The 16484-nt window shown below is 47.5% G+C and overlaps 1 protein-coding gene across 3 annotated transcripts in view; it reads left to right on the forward strand.

Annotated features, from left to right (window-relative positions):
- Positions 1-16484, forward strand: part of NPAS2 (neuronal PAS domain protein 2) — a 180284-nt gene that overhangs the window by 119772 nt on the left and 44028 nt on the right. For 2 of the 3 annotated variants that reach the window (XM_057740924.1, XM_057740923.1), the window contains exons 5-7: positions 2242-2331; positions 13312-13432; positions 14421-14534. In XM_057740924.1, the coding sequence (XP_057596907.1) occupies positions 2242-2331; positions 13312-13432; positions 14421-14534 (325 nt within the window). Of the gene's footprint in view, positions 1-549; positions 781-2241; positions 2332-13311; positions 13433-14420; positions 14535-16484 lie in introns of all 3 variants that reach the window. The other variant, XM_057740925.1, reaches the window with a different exon arrangement.

The raw sequence follows: 16484 nt of genomic DNA on the forward strand, positions 1-16484 counted from the left end.
ACCCTGAAGCTCCTGCCAAAGTCCCCTTTGCAACAAGAGGGGGACACTGATTTTCAGTCGCATTCTATCGAGTCACTCTCAAATGCTGCTGATGGGACTTCTAAAATCATTGCAAGCATTCTTAAAGCAGTGACTCAGTGTAATTCTTGTGTGTTTGATGGAAAATGCCAATGGGATGATGAGCGTTATCTTCCATCTATAAATACCTTCAGCTTTTTAACACCTACTTGCTTTACAAATTCAAGAGGACATGGGCTTCCTGTATAAGAAGAGAATTTATATTGCTCCTGCTTTTCCCGATATTCTAATCTACTTTTTCTAAAACGGTCCAGCTGATGTCATCAACAGTGCCTCCACCTCTTAAAAAAATTTTGCCTTCAGGAGTGCCGCTAATGTGATTTTTTTTTTTAATTTAGAAAAATACTTAAGGGAAAAAGAAGTAAAAGTCACTAGGATGTATGTCTGTGTTCACCATGACCCATAAATCTCAGCAGGATTTCTCTAGCTCAGCATTATTGGCATTTTGGATCTGATAATTCTTTCTTGTAGGGACATCCTGTGCATCGTAGAGGGGATGTTTCAAAGCATCCTTGGCCTCTGCCCACTAGATGCCAGCAACACCCACCCCAGAAGTGACGACCAAAAATGTCGCCGATCATTGCCAGGTGTCCCTGGGGGGCAAAGTTGCCCCCAGTTCAAATCCAAGATACAAGCCAAGAGAATGGGGTCCACTTAAGAAATGTGCTTTAATATATTTTTCAGTCTTAAATCCTGAGATATGTAAGTGTTAAACAATAAATGACCCTTGTGTTAATTTTCCTGGTGAAAAGAACTCTCTCCCACTTTGGTGCATGGTGATGGTGGGTGCCCTTCTCTGTGCACTTACTGGACTGTTTCCAGTTCCTGCTGCCATGCATGTAGCCATGCCCTCCTACCCTGAAGGAATCTATGCCCTTTCAGCTGTGCAGATGCTCAGTAACACCTTGGGAGGATATAGCTGAGTATGTACAAAATGCTTCCAGAACTTTCTAAATACATATTTCAGTTTGGGGTTTTTTTCCCCAAAGTGGAAAAATCCCCATATTTGTGAAGGAGGCTATTTCAGCAGTACAGTCAGTGAGGCAACAGTGATAGTTTACAGGGATGGTCTGCCTGAGCATATTACATCCTCAAAGATTTGTTTTGAGGAAGATGGTCTGTGTTTTTAATCTCTCCCATCTCATCAGTGTGCCCATAGAGCCAGTTGCCAGGATGACCCCATTCTCTGCTGAACAGAGCCTGAATTTTAGAAATCCCCTTTCCCGTATGTCTTATGAGAGCATTGTGAGCATCTGAAAAGGAATCTGAAAATAAAACAGCCAGCGAGTCTGTGGGAAAACATGAACAGCCTGTATTTTTTCTCTCATGAGCACCAGAGCAGTGCACCTAGCATACAGCAGGCACTCAGTAAAAACTTCTAAACAAATAAATTTTCCACTTATTCTGAAATACAGTTGGCCCTCCGTGTCCGCAGGTCCTGCATCCGAGGTTGATTGAATTCTAGAATGCAGGGCCTGTGGATACAGGGTGACTCTCGGGGATTTGAGCATCTGTGGATTTTGGTGTCTGCGGGGGTCCTGGGACCAATCTCCCACGGATACCAAGGGACGACTGTTTTCATGGATCTAGTCGAGTTACACAGCCCTTACTTTTCACTCTGGTGGATTACTGTGAATATTCTTTACAAACAGTTCCGTTAGGAGATCTTTCTACGGCAATGAACCTAGGCAGGGGTCTACCCTGACCAGCAGGCACACTTTCTGTTTTTAATGCCTCTACGAGTTCTGATATCTTTAGTGAAGGTTTGCCGCTGAACTCAAGGTGATATTAGGGATAGGAGGACAGGGATCGTGAAATATCACTGACATCTTTTAATGGTAATTGTGATATTTCTGATTCAGCCCAAATGTACTCTTATTATTAAAACTACTTAGGTAATTTCCATGGCTAAATTTTGTTTCATGATATCAGTAGGTCCCACTTTTCACTGAGCCTTTTCATGCTTTGCAAACACTTTGCCTGGGCTAGACAAATTCTGTGTAAGAAACTGCCTTGTGTGCCAGACAGAAAAGTTCTATGAGGTTATGGAAATATTTGAAGGGTTATGAAACAAAGTGTCCTAACCCAGCGTCCTTGGCTTCGGTGACCCCCTCCTCCATAACAGCATGAGTGAAGAGCCTTCACCTGTTGCATTTTCCGCAGGCATTAGACGGCTTCATCATCGCTGTGACGACAGACGGCAGCATCCTCTATGTTTCTGATAGCATCACGCCCCTCCTTGGGCATTTACCGGTGAGTTTCTGCTCTGACATCCTTTGCCAGTAGGTGTGATCCTCTTTCCTCGAGAACCATTCAGATCTCAGAGTCCGGGCACTGCAGGTATGCGGGGGTCTGTGTGTGAGGAAGGTTGAGAAGTGCCCTCCACCAGGCCAAGGCCAAGCCCCAGGGGCTTCCTGAGGGAGGGCAGGTGCAGGCCTGTATCATCCTGGAATGAACAAGGTGCCACGATCTTGGCAAAGCAAGACCTGCAACAGGGGCTGAGGTACAAGTTCTCACCCTCCAGTGCCCCAGAAACCGCCCAGGAGCCGTGAGCCAACGGCACAGTTAGCAGAGCTCAGAGCCTTTACGGAGGTTGACAGATGCCTGCAAAGAAAGACAGGGTCCCCTGAGAGCTGGTGGAGGGACGTGCACCAGACTGCTGGGGACAGGAGGGGGTTGGGGGAGTCACTGGAGACGTGACTGAGATGCAGTAGATTGTGACACTTGCTGGTGGTAAAGGTTCAGTGGCAGGGATGACGGGGGGCGGGGGGGAGGTGGAATACTCTAGGAAGATGTTGTTGGGCCAGGAAGGCCTTGGGGACTGAGGAGGGTCTGGGCAGGAGGGCAGGCTCTGCTGTCCCATCCCAGGGAGCCAGGTGGGCCGTGAAGGAGGGCAGGTGCCCTGTGCTCCTGGCTCTCCTCCCTCCCTCTTTCTCTCCCTCCCTCCCTCCTTTCTCTCCCTCTTCCTCCCTTCTTCCCTCACACTCCATCCTCTCAGCCTGAGCCTCACTGGCTCCCTGGTACCCCCATCAGGATGCTGTGACTCACAGAGCCGCACCCAGCTGGTGGAGGGTCCACCTTGGAGGGCCCCTCGAAGGTGTCCAGCCAGCCTTCCACTTCCTGCCACCACAGAGCCTGATCTGGAAGGAAGCTGTACCAAGAGCACCGGTGGGACTGATTGGGATAAAACGTCCTCTCTTCTCTCTCTTCCCAACAAGCCCCACCAAATCATTTAGCCCCCCCTCCCACCACCTCCCACTCCCACACATTGGTGGATGCAAGGCCAGGGCACTGATGGAGAGGGTAGCAGCCTGCTCTGGGTTCCTGTGCAGAGGAAACCTTGGGCCAGGAGGATGCTGGAGGACCGTGGTAGCCTCTCCTTAGCTGCAGCTGCCTGGGAGCACCGTGGCCTTGCTCTGTGGACAGCTCGCCCCCATGGCAGTGATGAGACCAGCTTCCCCAACGGCCCAGGATTCCACATCATCCTGGGTCATTCTTTTCCTCAGAAGCCACTCCCCACTCCTCTTGCTCTCGCAGACGAGGCTGTGTAGAGATCAAGGCCGCCGTGCATGTTTTTTCTTTGCCGTCACTATGTGCTGTACCCCAGAAAAACATTTTTTACTTTGCAAGGCAGATGCCTTTGCCTTACTCTGAATCCATCTGACCTTTGCGGTTCAGCCCATTTCTGGAACCATTTGCAGGGTGCGCGAGGCTGGGGGTTCTCTCCTCTGAGAGCTGTTGGAAGAGGCTGGTTCTCATTCAGCCCTGAGGAGTCGGGAACGCAGTTTCATCTTGATTTCCTCTCAGGCTGGAGCAGTGATGAGACCCCACAGAATCAGCGTGTCTCCTTTGTGCTGACGTGAGGAGATGGGTGCTTCTTTGGAGGTGGTTGGGTTTTGTATTGAGTGGACAGGGTCGGGCAGTGAGAGACACGGATGGAAAGCAAAGACGTGTCACCTCCACAATGGCCTGGGAGGGAGCCCAGGATTTGCACGGTTCTACTTTCTGCTCTTGGAATTATCTGATGATTCAGTTGCCATATGTGGCAGAAGGGACTTAGTAAGTTGGGAATTCCGATATGAAATTATGGAACAGTTTAGAATCCCCTTTATAAATTATTTTCTTACTCCGGAAGGACCAGAAACGCCCCCAACTCTAATATATCAATGCCAGGCTCACTCGAATGCTTGTGAAGTGCCTTTTTGTGGACCCAGACGCACACACAGCGAGTCAGCCCTCACGCTCCCCTGCGGAGCTGAGCCCAGGATGGACGACCCCCACATTTCACTTCTGTTTACTTGTAGCTTACATTGTCCAGTTTTCACCCAAATCATCTTCTTCTTCCTCACTCTTGCTTGGCATTCACTTATCCCTGCTGGTGGGTAGACAAGAAACCTCCCTGATGCCCGTCAACACACAGCTGCCCTGTCACCTCCACTCGATGGAGGACGAGACCCAGGTGGCCCAGCCAGCGAGGGGCAGAGCAGGGCTGAGGCCAGGCCCGCCGAGCACAGAGCCCACACTTGCCACCTCTCTGCCTGGTGCTTTTCTGATGCTGGGGATTTGGGTTGCCATTTAGGAGTTCTGCTTTCAATTTAGCTCACATCAATTCAAACTTCCTTATTACTCAGTACAAGCCCAGGACCTGTCCAGAGACGATGCAGTGATTCAAACGGCCCATATGAGGTTCTTTTTTTTTTTTTAATTTTTATTAGAGTATAGTTGATTTACAATGTTGTGTTAGTTTCTGCTATACAGCAAAGTGAATCAGTTATACATATTCATATATCCACTCTTTTTTATATTCTGTTCCCATATAGGTCATTGCAGAGTATTGAGTAGAGTTCCCTGTGCTATACAATAGGTCTTTATCAGTTACCTGTTTTATACATAGTAGTGTGTATATGTCAATCCCAATCTCCCAATTTATTCCTCTCCCACTTTCTCCCTTGTAACCATAAGTTTGTTTTCTACATCTGTGACTCTATTTCTGTTTTGTAAATAAGTTCATTTGTACCATTTTTTTAGACTCCACATATAAGTGATATATATTTGTCTTTCTCTGTCTGATTTACTTCATTCAGTAAGATAATCCCTGGGTCCATCCATGTCGCAGCAAATGGCGTTATTTCATTCTTTTTATGGCTGAGTAATATTCCATTGTGTATATGTACCACATCTTCTTTATCCGTTCCTCTGCTTACAGGCATTTAGGTTGTTTCCAGGTCTTGGCTGTTGTAAATAGTGCTGCAATGAACATTGGGGTGCAGGTATCTTTTCGAATTATAGTTTTGTCTGGATATATGCCCAGGAGTGGGATTGCTGGATCATATGGTAGCTCTATTTTTAGTTTTTAAAGGGGGGCCTCCATACTGTTTTCCATAGTGGCCGTACCAATTTACATCCCCACCAACAGTGTAGGAGGCTTCCCTTTTCTCCACACCCTCTCCAGCATTTATTGTTTGTAGATTTTTTGATGATGGCCATTCTGACTAGTGTGAGGTGATACCTCATTGTAGTTTTAATTTGCATTTCTCTAATAATTAATGATGTTGAGTATCTTTTCATGTGTCTCTTGGCCATCTGTAGGTCTTCTTTGGAGAAATATCTATTAAGATCTTCCACCCATTTTTTGATTGTGTTGTTTTTTTGATTTTCAGCTGCATGAGCTGTTTGTATATTTTGCAGATTAATCCCTTGTCGGTTGCTTTATTTGCAAATCCATATGAAATTCTTTAAATCTCAAGGGTTTGCAATTTTGTTGATAGATTTCACCTGTTAAGCCATTAGAGACTAATAAAAAGATAGCTAATATATGTTGAGCACTTACTATGTACCAGGCACTGTTAAGAGTCCCTTCTATGCATTATTTGTGTAAAGCACTTAGAAAGGCCATTCTTCTTATACTTATTGATCCTTACGATGAGCCTATGAAATAGGTACTTACTCCTGTTCACAGATGAGGAAACTGAGAACAGGGTAGCTGAGGTCCCACGGCTAGCACGTGGTGAGGCTGGGACTTGAACTCGGGCACTTTGAACCCAGAACTTGGAGCTTACCCGCCACTCAGAAATCCACATGTGACAGAGTGGAGCTGAGTGTTCTCTGGTGGGGTGGGTTTTGGGCAGAGGTAGGGTAAGGACCTGGAAGGCGATGCCCAGTCTTGTGGAAGAGGCAGCCATCGAGCGAGGCACGGCCAGCAGAGATGGTGGGAAGGGGCCAGGAGGCCATGGGCCCCATGGCAGCAGGGGTGCCCCCTGTTGGCATCATGGGTTGCCATGTCAGGCATTGGACCCACTGTGCCTTGTGTGGCCTGGCTTCAGTGGGGGCCATCGGTGACTGGGGGGGTGGGGGCGGGGGAAGAGCAGCAAGAATTCCTTTCTTCTTCTGATTCTGTCAAAAGTCTCGACGTTTCTCTCTGTGTCCTTCCTGCCACTAGAAACTCAGACATGCCGAAGTTCACACGATAGAGTTTTGTACAACAATCTCCTGATGAAAGATCCTAGAAGTTTCTTTTCCAGTTTGACAGAGAAAAGAAAGAAGAAAATAGCTCAAGGTAGAAAATGATTTTAAGGGAAAGGTCACCAGTTAGATTTGTTTGATTTTTATGTGCCTTTTGATCTTTATATATCATACATGCAGAAGTATGTATAAAACGTATGCTCCGTTTTTAAACTTATGGTAAGGTGAGCACAAGCATACATGTAGCTGTCACGGGGGGTAAGAAACAGCATGACCAGGCCGGCAGAAGCTCCTGTCTGCTCCTTTCCCATCACACCCCTCTCCGCCTAGAGATGACCATTTCCACATCATCGTGTCCTCGTTTCTCTCTGCAATTCTAGCAACTTTTAATTCATCATTAATCATTGTAAAATCATTTTGGTTTAACTTTATGTCAGCAGAGTCATAGAAAGTGTACTCTGGTGACCTCTCCTCTCGTTCAGCTTTGCTGTGGGATTTGTCCATCTTACACCATCCGGAATGGCTGGCATTGGTTTGTTCTCATTGCTGTAGACAATCCCTGCCCCGAGGCCAGTGTGGAACTCTAAGAGGTGCATCTGTGGATGTCCGTATGTATTTCCTGATGAACATTTGCAAGCATCCTTCAGAGAGCTGACTGTGTGTAAGATTGCTGGGTTATGGGGTAGGAACCTGTCAACTTCACTAGGTGACGCCAAGTTGTTTCCATGGTGATGGCACCAATCCACCCTCCATCAGCAGGGTGGAAAGTTCCAGCTCCTCCGTGTTACCAGAACTTGGTATTGTCAGAATTGTCAGTTTTTGTCAACCTAGCGTGTGAAGGCATCTCATGGAATTTTGATTTGCTTTTCTCCCAACTGCTGGTGTGACTGTCTTTGCACACTGTGTCTTCCATATGGATTTGTTTTTTTGTGAAATGCTCTTTCAGGTATTTTACCATTTTCCTACTGGATTGTCTGGGTCTTTTGTGCAATGATTTGTAAGCATTCTTTCCATGTTCTGGATGCTAGTCCTCTGTCAGGTATTGTTTTAATCGCCTCCTAGTCTCTCTGCCCTAAGGTGACAGGAGTGGCCAAACATACAACATCCAATACTGGACCGGTGAGATTGATAGTGTATTAATCACATATACTTACAGCCCCAGGGAGGAGCGTACTGCATGCCACGCAGGGACTCACAGGGGCTGCACTTGGGAACAGAGTGAACAAGCAGGGGTGGTTTGGTAGTAAGAAGAGGGTGGGGTGCCCCTTGGTTCCCACAAAGGGTGTGATTGGCTGGCAGGGGACTGAACCACTCATCAGGATGAGCAGTGACTGCGCCTGGTCCCCCCAGTAAGGAGGGTTCTTTAGCTAGGGGACCTTAGTGGCGGCAAGAAGGAACTTTCAGTTGGAGTGGGGAGGGGGCTTTCGGTTAGTCCAGTCAAGGCCCTCTCGATTTTGCCAGGTGACAAGACAGCGCATCACGCTGACCCTTCATTCCAGGCTTACACCACAGGTCTGTGTGTCACAAATATATGATCTCACTTTGCAGTTTGCCTTTCCCTCTCTTTAGAGTCTTTTGATGAACAGAGAGAGTCTTTAGAGTTAGTCCTTTTTATACCTGAATTCATTCTTCAGTCCTCCTGGGTCGAAGTTATTCCCTATACTGTCTTCGGAAAGCATTCCTGTTTGGCCGTCAGTTTGATTCTGCATCTAAGCTGAATAAAAGCAGATCGCCTATGCCTCCCACACCCTGGTCCTTCGGGAGACCAAGGCCGTCTCTGCTTCCCGAGCCCGGTCCTGCCTCTTCTCAGTATGAGGCTTCTCACCAATCCCCCTTCTAACCGTGACTGACACAGATCTCCAGCCAGAACTGCAGGGGCCCCTGGGGGACATCCTGAACGGTGTCCGCACAGCCTGCTTCCAGCCCGGCCGGCCAGTCTGTGTGCTCCTGTGCAGCTCAGTTAACTTGGCTGGTGCAACTGCACCGGTGCTGCAGCTTCAAAGACAGAGAGAGGGATATGCTTCCTGTCCACTCAGATCCTCCCCGGGCTCTGACGGGGCCTACAGAGAACAGGTAGGGAACGTGCTGTTGGGGATTTAGGGCAGGCATTTAGAGTGAATCCTAGCAAAGGGCCAGGTTCTTGATAAAGCAGCCAAGGGGACATCGGTAGGTTGGCATTGAGAATCTGCGGCCTCCAGCACGTAAATGATGTGCCTGACGATGTGATTCAGCTGTGAGGTGGCATCTTCTCTCCCTTGTCTCTATAATTGCCATGATTTTAATAAACAGAGCTCAGCGCATTCAAGGGACAGTTCAATTGCAGGTATAATTTACTCTCCTGTAATTTAAACCAGGGTTTAAATTCTCAAATTATCATTGTTTGTGTCGGTTTCTAGCACATGGAAATGGCCTAATAGGAATATAATGGCAAAAGCATAGAAAGAGCTTGCCCTGCACCAGGTGTTCTGAGCCCTCCTTGTGTGTCAACTCACATCCTCGCGGCCCCTCCTCCCGCCAGTGTTCATCTTTATCCTGTGCAGAACCTGCTGCCCGAAGGCCCCCCACAGCCCTGTGACCCACCAGCCATCTCCCACAGGAGCTGCGAGGCCAGGCAGTGCCCCGAGCCTGCGCGGCCACCCCCACCATCGGGGAAGTGGGCTTCCGACTGGCCCTCCGAGAAAAGACCCCGCGGTGACATAGTTAGCATTTTCAAGTATCTGAAATGTCTTTAAGAAGAAAGAGTACTGTCATCTGTGAGCATGAGTCATGTTCTAAAAAACTAAAGGGATTGGGCTTAAAATAAAATCAAGAACATCAGAAGGAACTTGCAGAAAACCAGAATGAGAAAATGATAGCACAGCTCGTGGGGGGGTTGCAGAGTCTCTGTCCAGAGATCAAAATAGGTGCCTCCAAGCAGGGAGCCTGGGCGCCACTGGAGTCCCTCCTTCCACTCCTGCCCTTCATCAGCCACCAAGCACACCCTTGCAGCCCTGGAACCCCGGCTGCAGGAGGGAAGGGACTTGCCCACTTTGCTTCTCCCCGGTGCCGGAAGCAGCGGCTGGCACACAGCATCCTGAGTCCATGTCAGTTGGATGGTGGTGTTGGCTGAGTCGTCTGCCCTCAGCCCCTTCCTCTGCATCCCCCCTTCCCTGGACCTGTTCAGACTTGGACCACCTGTAGCCTGGCTCCTGTGCTCCCTCCCTCCTCAGGCCACTAGAGGGTCTGAAATACAAGCACAGTCCTGGCCACCTGCTTCCATGTCCCCCGGTGGGTCCCCCAGCACACAGGCTCAGCCCAGACCCCTCTGTGGGCTGCTAAGCCCGAGCCCTAGTGCCCTTCCCCATTCCTCCCCCACCCACTGTGCCGTCAGGGCTCCCATCCCCCCCACACACAGTTTTTTTAAAAATTCTATTGGAATATAGTTGATTTACAATGCTGTGTTAGTTTCAGGTGTACAGCAAAGTGAATCATTATACATATGTGTATATTCATTCTTTTCCAGATTTTTTTCTCAGATAGGTTATCACAGAATATTGAGCAGAGTTCCCTGTGCTGTGCACTGGGTCCTTATTGGTTATCTATCTTACATATAGTATTGTGTGTATATGTTAATCCCAAGATCCTGATTTGTCCCTCCCCACCACCTTCCCCCTTTGGTAACCATAAGTTTGTTTTCTGTGTCTGTGAGTCTATTTCTGTTTTGTAAATAAGTTCATTTGTATCTTTTTTAAATTAGGTTCCACATATAAGAGATATCATATGATATTTGTCTTTCTCTGACTTCTCTCAGTATGAGAATCTCTAGGTCCATCCACATTGCTGCAAAGGGCATTATTTCATTCTTTTTTATTGCTGAGTAATATTCCATTGTATATATGTACCACATCTTCTATATCCATTCCTCTGTTGATGGACATTTAGGTTATTTCCATGTCCTGGCTATTGTAAATAGTGCTGCAATGAACACTGATGTGCATGTATCTTTTCGGATCATGATTTTCTCTGGGTATATGCCCAGGAGTGGGATTGCTGGATCATATGATAGTTTTATTTTTAGTTTTTTAAGGAACCTCCATACTGTTATCCGTAGTGGCTGTACCAATTTACATTCCCACTGACAGTGTGGGAGGGTTCCCTTTTCTCCATACCCTCTCCAGCATTCTTGTTTGTAGACTTTTTGATGATGGCCATGGTGTGAGGTGGAACCTCATTGCAGTTTTGATTTGCGCTTCTCTGCTAATTAGTGATGTTGAGCATCTTTTCATGTGCTTTTTGGCCATCTGTATGTCTTCTTTGGAGAATTGACTATTTAGCTCTTCTGCCCATTTTTTGATTGGGTTGTTTGTTTCTTTGACAGAGCTGCATGAGCTGTTTGTATATTTTGGAGATTAATCCCTTGTCGGTTGCTTCCTTTGCAAATATTTCTCCCATTGTCTCCCTGCCTGGAGCACCCAGGCTGCCTGGCAGACACCGTCTTGTCTGCAGATCCCCCCCCTCCCACCTTGAGGATCCCTCCTCCTGGGAACTGTCTCCGGGAGGCTCCCCTACCCCGTCATTTTGGATTCTGCACCCCATGGTCAGAGTTCTCCAGGTGCCTGGTTTTTACTTCCATCATAGCACTTGCCCTGTCATTCTTTCGGCTCATCAACATGTTTTTCTTGAAGGCCAAGCAGCATCCGGTGTCAGGGGTACAGGAGTGAGGCAGGCAGGTGACACACATCATCACATGAACAATCAAGAAAACTTAGAGTCGTTTCCTACATGGTTAACAAACCCCTATGGCACCTGACATCTGCCACGTGCTCGCATATCAGCAGCAAACTCAAATCAGCTCATGTCACCCTCACAGCCTCCTCCTCTTTCTGTGTAGCAAAGTGCAGCTTGGAGGGCAGAGCCGGCTCTCACATACTACCTCCGGGGCTCTCACCCGCCTCACCGGCCCTTCCCAGGCCCTTCCACCTGGTCAAAGATGTGCCCTTCCCCAGCAGGTACAGCTGACACGGGCGCAGCGGCCAGAGCAGCAGAGGCGAGGGCCCCATTCTGAGCGAGAGCCTGTCACGGGTGCTTTCTCAGAGAAAGTGACTTCAAAGCCAAGACCTGAAGGATGCACAGGAGTTACTGAGCACTAGGAGAGGATGTGGAATGTTCCAGCCTGAGGGTGCAGCCCAGGTGGAGGCCCAGAGGAAGAGCAAAGCTGGCAACCTGGAGAAAAGACAGTTTGGAGGGCTGGAGAAGGGTCGGGAGCGGAGGGTGTGCTGTGCGGAGCCTGACAAGTGAATTGAGGAGTTCAGGCTTGGTCCCAGGAGCCGTCGGAAGCCAGTGAAAGTTTGGGGTGGTTGTTTTTTTTAATATTCATTTTATATTGGAGTATAGTTTACAATGTTGTGTTATTTGGCAAGGTGGTGACTTGATCTGATATGAGGCTGCTGGCAGAGAGCAAGTTGGACAGAGACAGAAGTTGATGTGGGAAGACCAATCTGGCCAATGTATTCCCCAGAGGAGATGATGGTCTGGACTAGGGTAGAGTCCAGAAAAAAGAAATGAATGCATGTGAGAGAATTCAAGGGAGGAAAATCTCCCAGCACTGGGACACTGTTTGGATGTGAAGATGACAGGGAGAGGTCCAGGATGCCAACTGGGTGTCGGGTATGGGCAGGTGACCGCTTGGCAACACCGTTCATGGGGACAGAGAACACAGGGGAGGAGGAGATAGTAATGACATTGGGGATGTGTGTGGATCTGGGGTCTCCAAGGGCATCTGAGTGGCAGCTGGTAGGTGAAGCCAAGATACCCAAAAGCGAGTTGCCTGGCTATACAAATATATGAGTGTTCACAGACCATGTTTAAAGCTGTAGGAGGGGGTGAGTTTATTGAGGGCCAGAGGTATGCCTGTCCCTCTCTCCCCACTGTGATCTCCCACCTGCACTGTCCAATGTGGGAGCCACTGGCTACATGTGGCAATTTAAATTTCAATTAAAAGAATTAAAATTAAATGCAGTTAAAAATTAGGTCTTCAGGGACTTCCCTGGCTGTCCAGTGGTTAGGACTCAGCACTTCCACTGCTGGGACCCAGGTTCAATCCCTGGTGGGGAAACTAAGATCCTACAAGCCATGTGGTGCAGCCAAAAAAAAAAAAAAAAAAAAAAATTCTGTCTTCAGTCACACTGAAGCCGTGTGGCTTGGTGGCTTCCCTAATGGCCAGTGCCAGTTATGGACCATTTCCATCATTGTAGACAGTTCTGTTGGACAGCACTGAATCTAGATTCTATTATACTTGTGTCCACGGTGCCCAGGTCCTCAAAAAAAAAAAAAAAAAGTACATGCAGTTCCTTTGATTAGAGACCTTTAAGACGCCAACAGGCAGCCGTTTCCTGGCCTAAAGGTCAGAAAAGGAAGCCTGAACTTTTCAAGGGCCTTCACATGAGCGGTTGGCCACGAACTAGGGCCCCACTGCACCCACAGCAACCACGGCACCCCTGCCGGAACACGGGGGTGTCGGAATACGGGGGTGTCGGCACACGGGGCTCCTGTGCATGTTTGTCTGGCTTAAGTCTTAGTTCTTTCTCGGGCCCCCAGGCAATAGCATGTTTGCATTTAAGCAAGGAAACCCTTTGAGGTTACACTTCAAAATGACAGAGTCTTCACAGAAAATCAGAATCTGGAACTTCTCATTTCAGAAACCAGTCCTGAATTGTACCAGAGGTCCAGGGTTTGCTTTTGTTTTCCATCTTCGTGGAGTGTGTACCTTTGTTCTTTTCTTTTCTTTTCCAGTCGGATGTCATGGATCAGAATTTGTTGAATTTCCTTCCAGAACAAGAACACTCAGAAGTCTATAAAATGCTCTCTTCCCATATGCTTGTGAGGGATTCCCCCTCCCCAGAATACTTAAAATGTAAGTTTAACTTCACTGGCTTTACGAGATAGAAAGATAAGAATGTTACTTTTGAAAGGAGGTTAGAATGAATTAAGAAGGGAGGACTAATTTTAAAAACAATTTTCCTTGTGACTCAGAACATTTCCAAGATCCTTAGAGGTATATTTTAAGTTTAAAGCTAAAACTGGAGTTTGGAATATGTAAGACATTGAACTTTTATGTGGAAAATTTGAAAGCACAGAGCTTAAGAATAATAACTTGTTTTGCATGTAACACAAGAGATCCCCCCCTTTTTTTTCCACACCTGAGCCTTTTGGTAGTAAAGGGTGCAAAAATCAGTGAACGATCTGCTTATTTTGGTGGACTCTATAAGGCTAGATTTGAATGATACCAAGTAACTAAAGACAATAATTAGGTCAAAACTCCAAATTCTCTTCTGAGGCTGTCATCTGGTTATTTACATACATTTACGGGTTTTACGGAATTTTAAAGTTCTTATCAAAATTGGCAACCTGGATAGAAGGCTGGCCTGGGCACTTAATGAAGCGTGTACTTTGATGGCAGTAGCAAAGGTGCCTTGTGCTTATTCAAGCCTTAGCCCATTTTCCATGAATAATTTGTCCTGTTGTACATCTGATTTTCCTTCAAAGCAAAGTAGAAAGATTAGATTAAAGAGAGCAGCTCTATCCGAGCAGCTTTATTTTAATATACCATATGAAAACAACCGGAACTAATCAATGCCGACAGAACCAACCACAGACATCTGTGAGCAAATTAAGACTAATCGGGTCCAAGTATGGAAAGCAAAATATCTATAAGCTACGGAGGGGAGAAACCTATGTTGCAAAGGTTATAAAACCATGTCCAAAAGTCAGTCATAATGAGAGAAATAGCCCAGCCATGTGTTGCCCAAACCCTGTGAGTGTCACAAGATGCGACTTGCTTAGTCTAGAATCGGTGTAATGCTCTCATTCCCTTTCTCTTCTTTTTCCTTTTAACGGCCCAGCTGACAACGATTTAGAGTTTTATTGCCATCTTCTCAGAGGCAGCTTGAACCCAAAGGAATTTCCAACTTATGAATACATAAAATTTGTAGGAAATTTTCGCTCTTACAACAATGGTAAGCGTTCATTGTCATATAATTGCAGCAGTGGCTTTTCTCATGCAAACGTGCACATGGGGGCGGAAGTGGGAGAATATGGGCTTTCCATATTTGCATTTGGATTTTTGTGTTCCCAAGATGTGTTTTTGTGCTCGTAAATGGTATCTCCCATTCGGGAAGAACACACCCCCACACCTGTTTATGCCAGCGCACGAAGTCCCACCGAAGGGCACATTATTCGTTTATTTATTTTCAGGCTAATGGAATAGTTCTGTGCTGCGAGGAACAACTTACAGTTAATAAAGAACAGGCTCAGCCTACACACAGCCAAACAGGGCTTCATTGTGATGTGAAGATCCGTAACCTTGGCTTCTGCATTTTTATCCTTCTTTTTACAGAACTACTGAGAGCCTGTTTGCACAGCTCTAGTCCGTGGCCCTTCTGCTCAGTCTGGCCCTAATGCACAGGACGTGGCCCTCTTCCGAGGAGCCACCAGTTCTCCATTAGATGAATTATCAGGCAGCATAGCCAAGCAGTAAAAATCTTGCTTTCTGGAATTACCCAGATAACTAATTGTCCAAGCTCGGGCTGCAACTCTCAACGAGACTTAACCACTCGTTTTACTTTTGACCCAGGCGAAAGGGGCAGGCAGACCTGATGCCAGAGATTCAGAAACACAAGTCCTAGCATGCAGCCCCACTGGGGGGTCTCGCACAGAGCGGCCCGCCCTCAAAACCCGACACCAAATACCTAAGTTTTACAGCTCTAACATTCCATAAAACAGCAAAGATGGGGGAAAAAAATAGAAGGACGTGTTGACAGGGAATGGTGGAAAGAGGGAAGAGGGAAGGAGAAAAATAGCAAAGGGAATCAAATACAGAAAGGTGAGCCGCGGGAAGGAGGGGGTAGGCCAGTGGGTGACACAGGGAGGGGATGCTGGTGGCTGACTCGTGCTGCATCTCTCGCTGTCGTTTAACTCCGGACCCACGGTCGCGTCTATTACCTCTGTCAAATGAGTCCCAGAGTTTCCATTACAAGCAACGAAAGTAATGGCACTGAGTCCTAATGCTGAGGGGAACCAGGATTTTTCCTCCAGCCTTAGACGATCCCTGTTGTATGTTATTTGCATAAATATACATGCTTTGGTTAAAAAGCTCCAATTATTTGCTAAACAGCATGATCCTCCAGGCCCAGTGTTTAGGGCTGATGCCTGGATGATGGGCTTCATGGCCAACTTGGGGCCCTTCTGGGAAGCTCCCCACTCAGGGCTCAGGGTGCCTGAGTGGTTGGAAGTGGTGGCAGGTCAGCCTTCCCAAGGGAGCCCCTCAATCTGGGCAAAGCGGGATGAAGCCAAGACCTGCCCGTGTTGAATCCAACCCATCTGAGAGGCTTTCCTGAACCTCATGAGACACATGCCTCATGAACCACACAGCTAAGTAAAGAAACTAACCTAAGAGGTACCCTGTAGAAAACTCAACGTGGTGGCAGCCCGGTGCCGTGGTTCCCTGGGTGAGGGAGCTTTTTACAATGCAGATTCTCAGGTGTCGCTGTAAGACTCTAGTTCAGCAGAACTGAGGGTGTGACTGAGACTGAGCAGTCGGAAAACAACCTTGGGGTTCTGATGCAGAGGGTCGTGGCCTTTGAGAAGCACTGCCCCATTGTAATACTAAGTGCCACTCCCTAGGAATTTTAATGGCACTCCTCTCGCTTACAGTGCTCTTCCAGACGACTCTATCCTTGAATTAATATAAGCAGCGGTTTGGAATTTGCTTAAAATGTGTGCTCTGGCCATAATGCCAGCTGCTGGGGTAGCAGCCTATTCCAGTTGGCGTCATGCAAGGAAGGGTCCCCAGAGTGCCAAGACTGGGGGAATTATGGGATGCTGCTCCCACCTATTCCATGTCAACAGCACATGCACTTAATGAAGGGTACCAGGTTGTGATTGGCTGGCAAGCAGCGTTATCCTGT

Source organism: Hippopotamus amphibius, chromosome 7, assembly GCF_030028045.1.
Source record: "Hippopotamus amphibius kiboko isolate mHipAmp2 chromosome 7, mHipAmp2.hap2, whole genome shotgun sequence".
NCBI classification, from domain to species: domain Eukaryota; kingdom Metazoa; phylum Chordata; class Mammalia; order Artiodactyla; family Hippopotamidae; genus Hippopotamus; species Hippopotamus amphibius.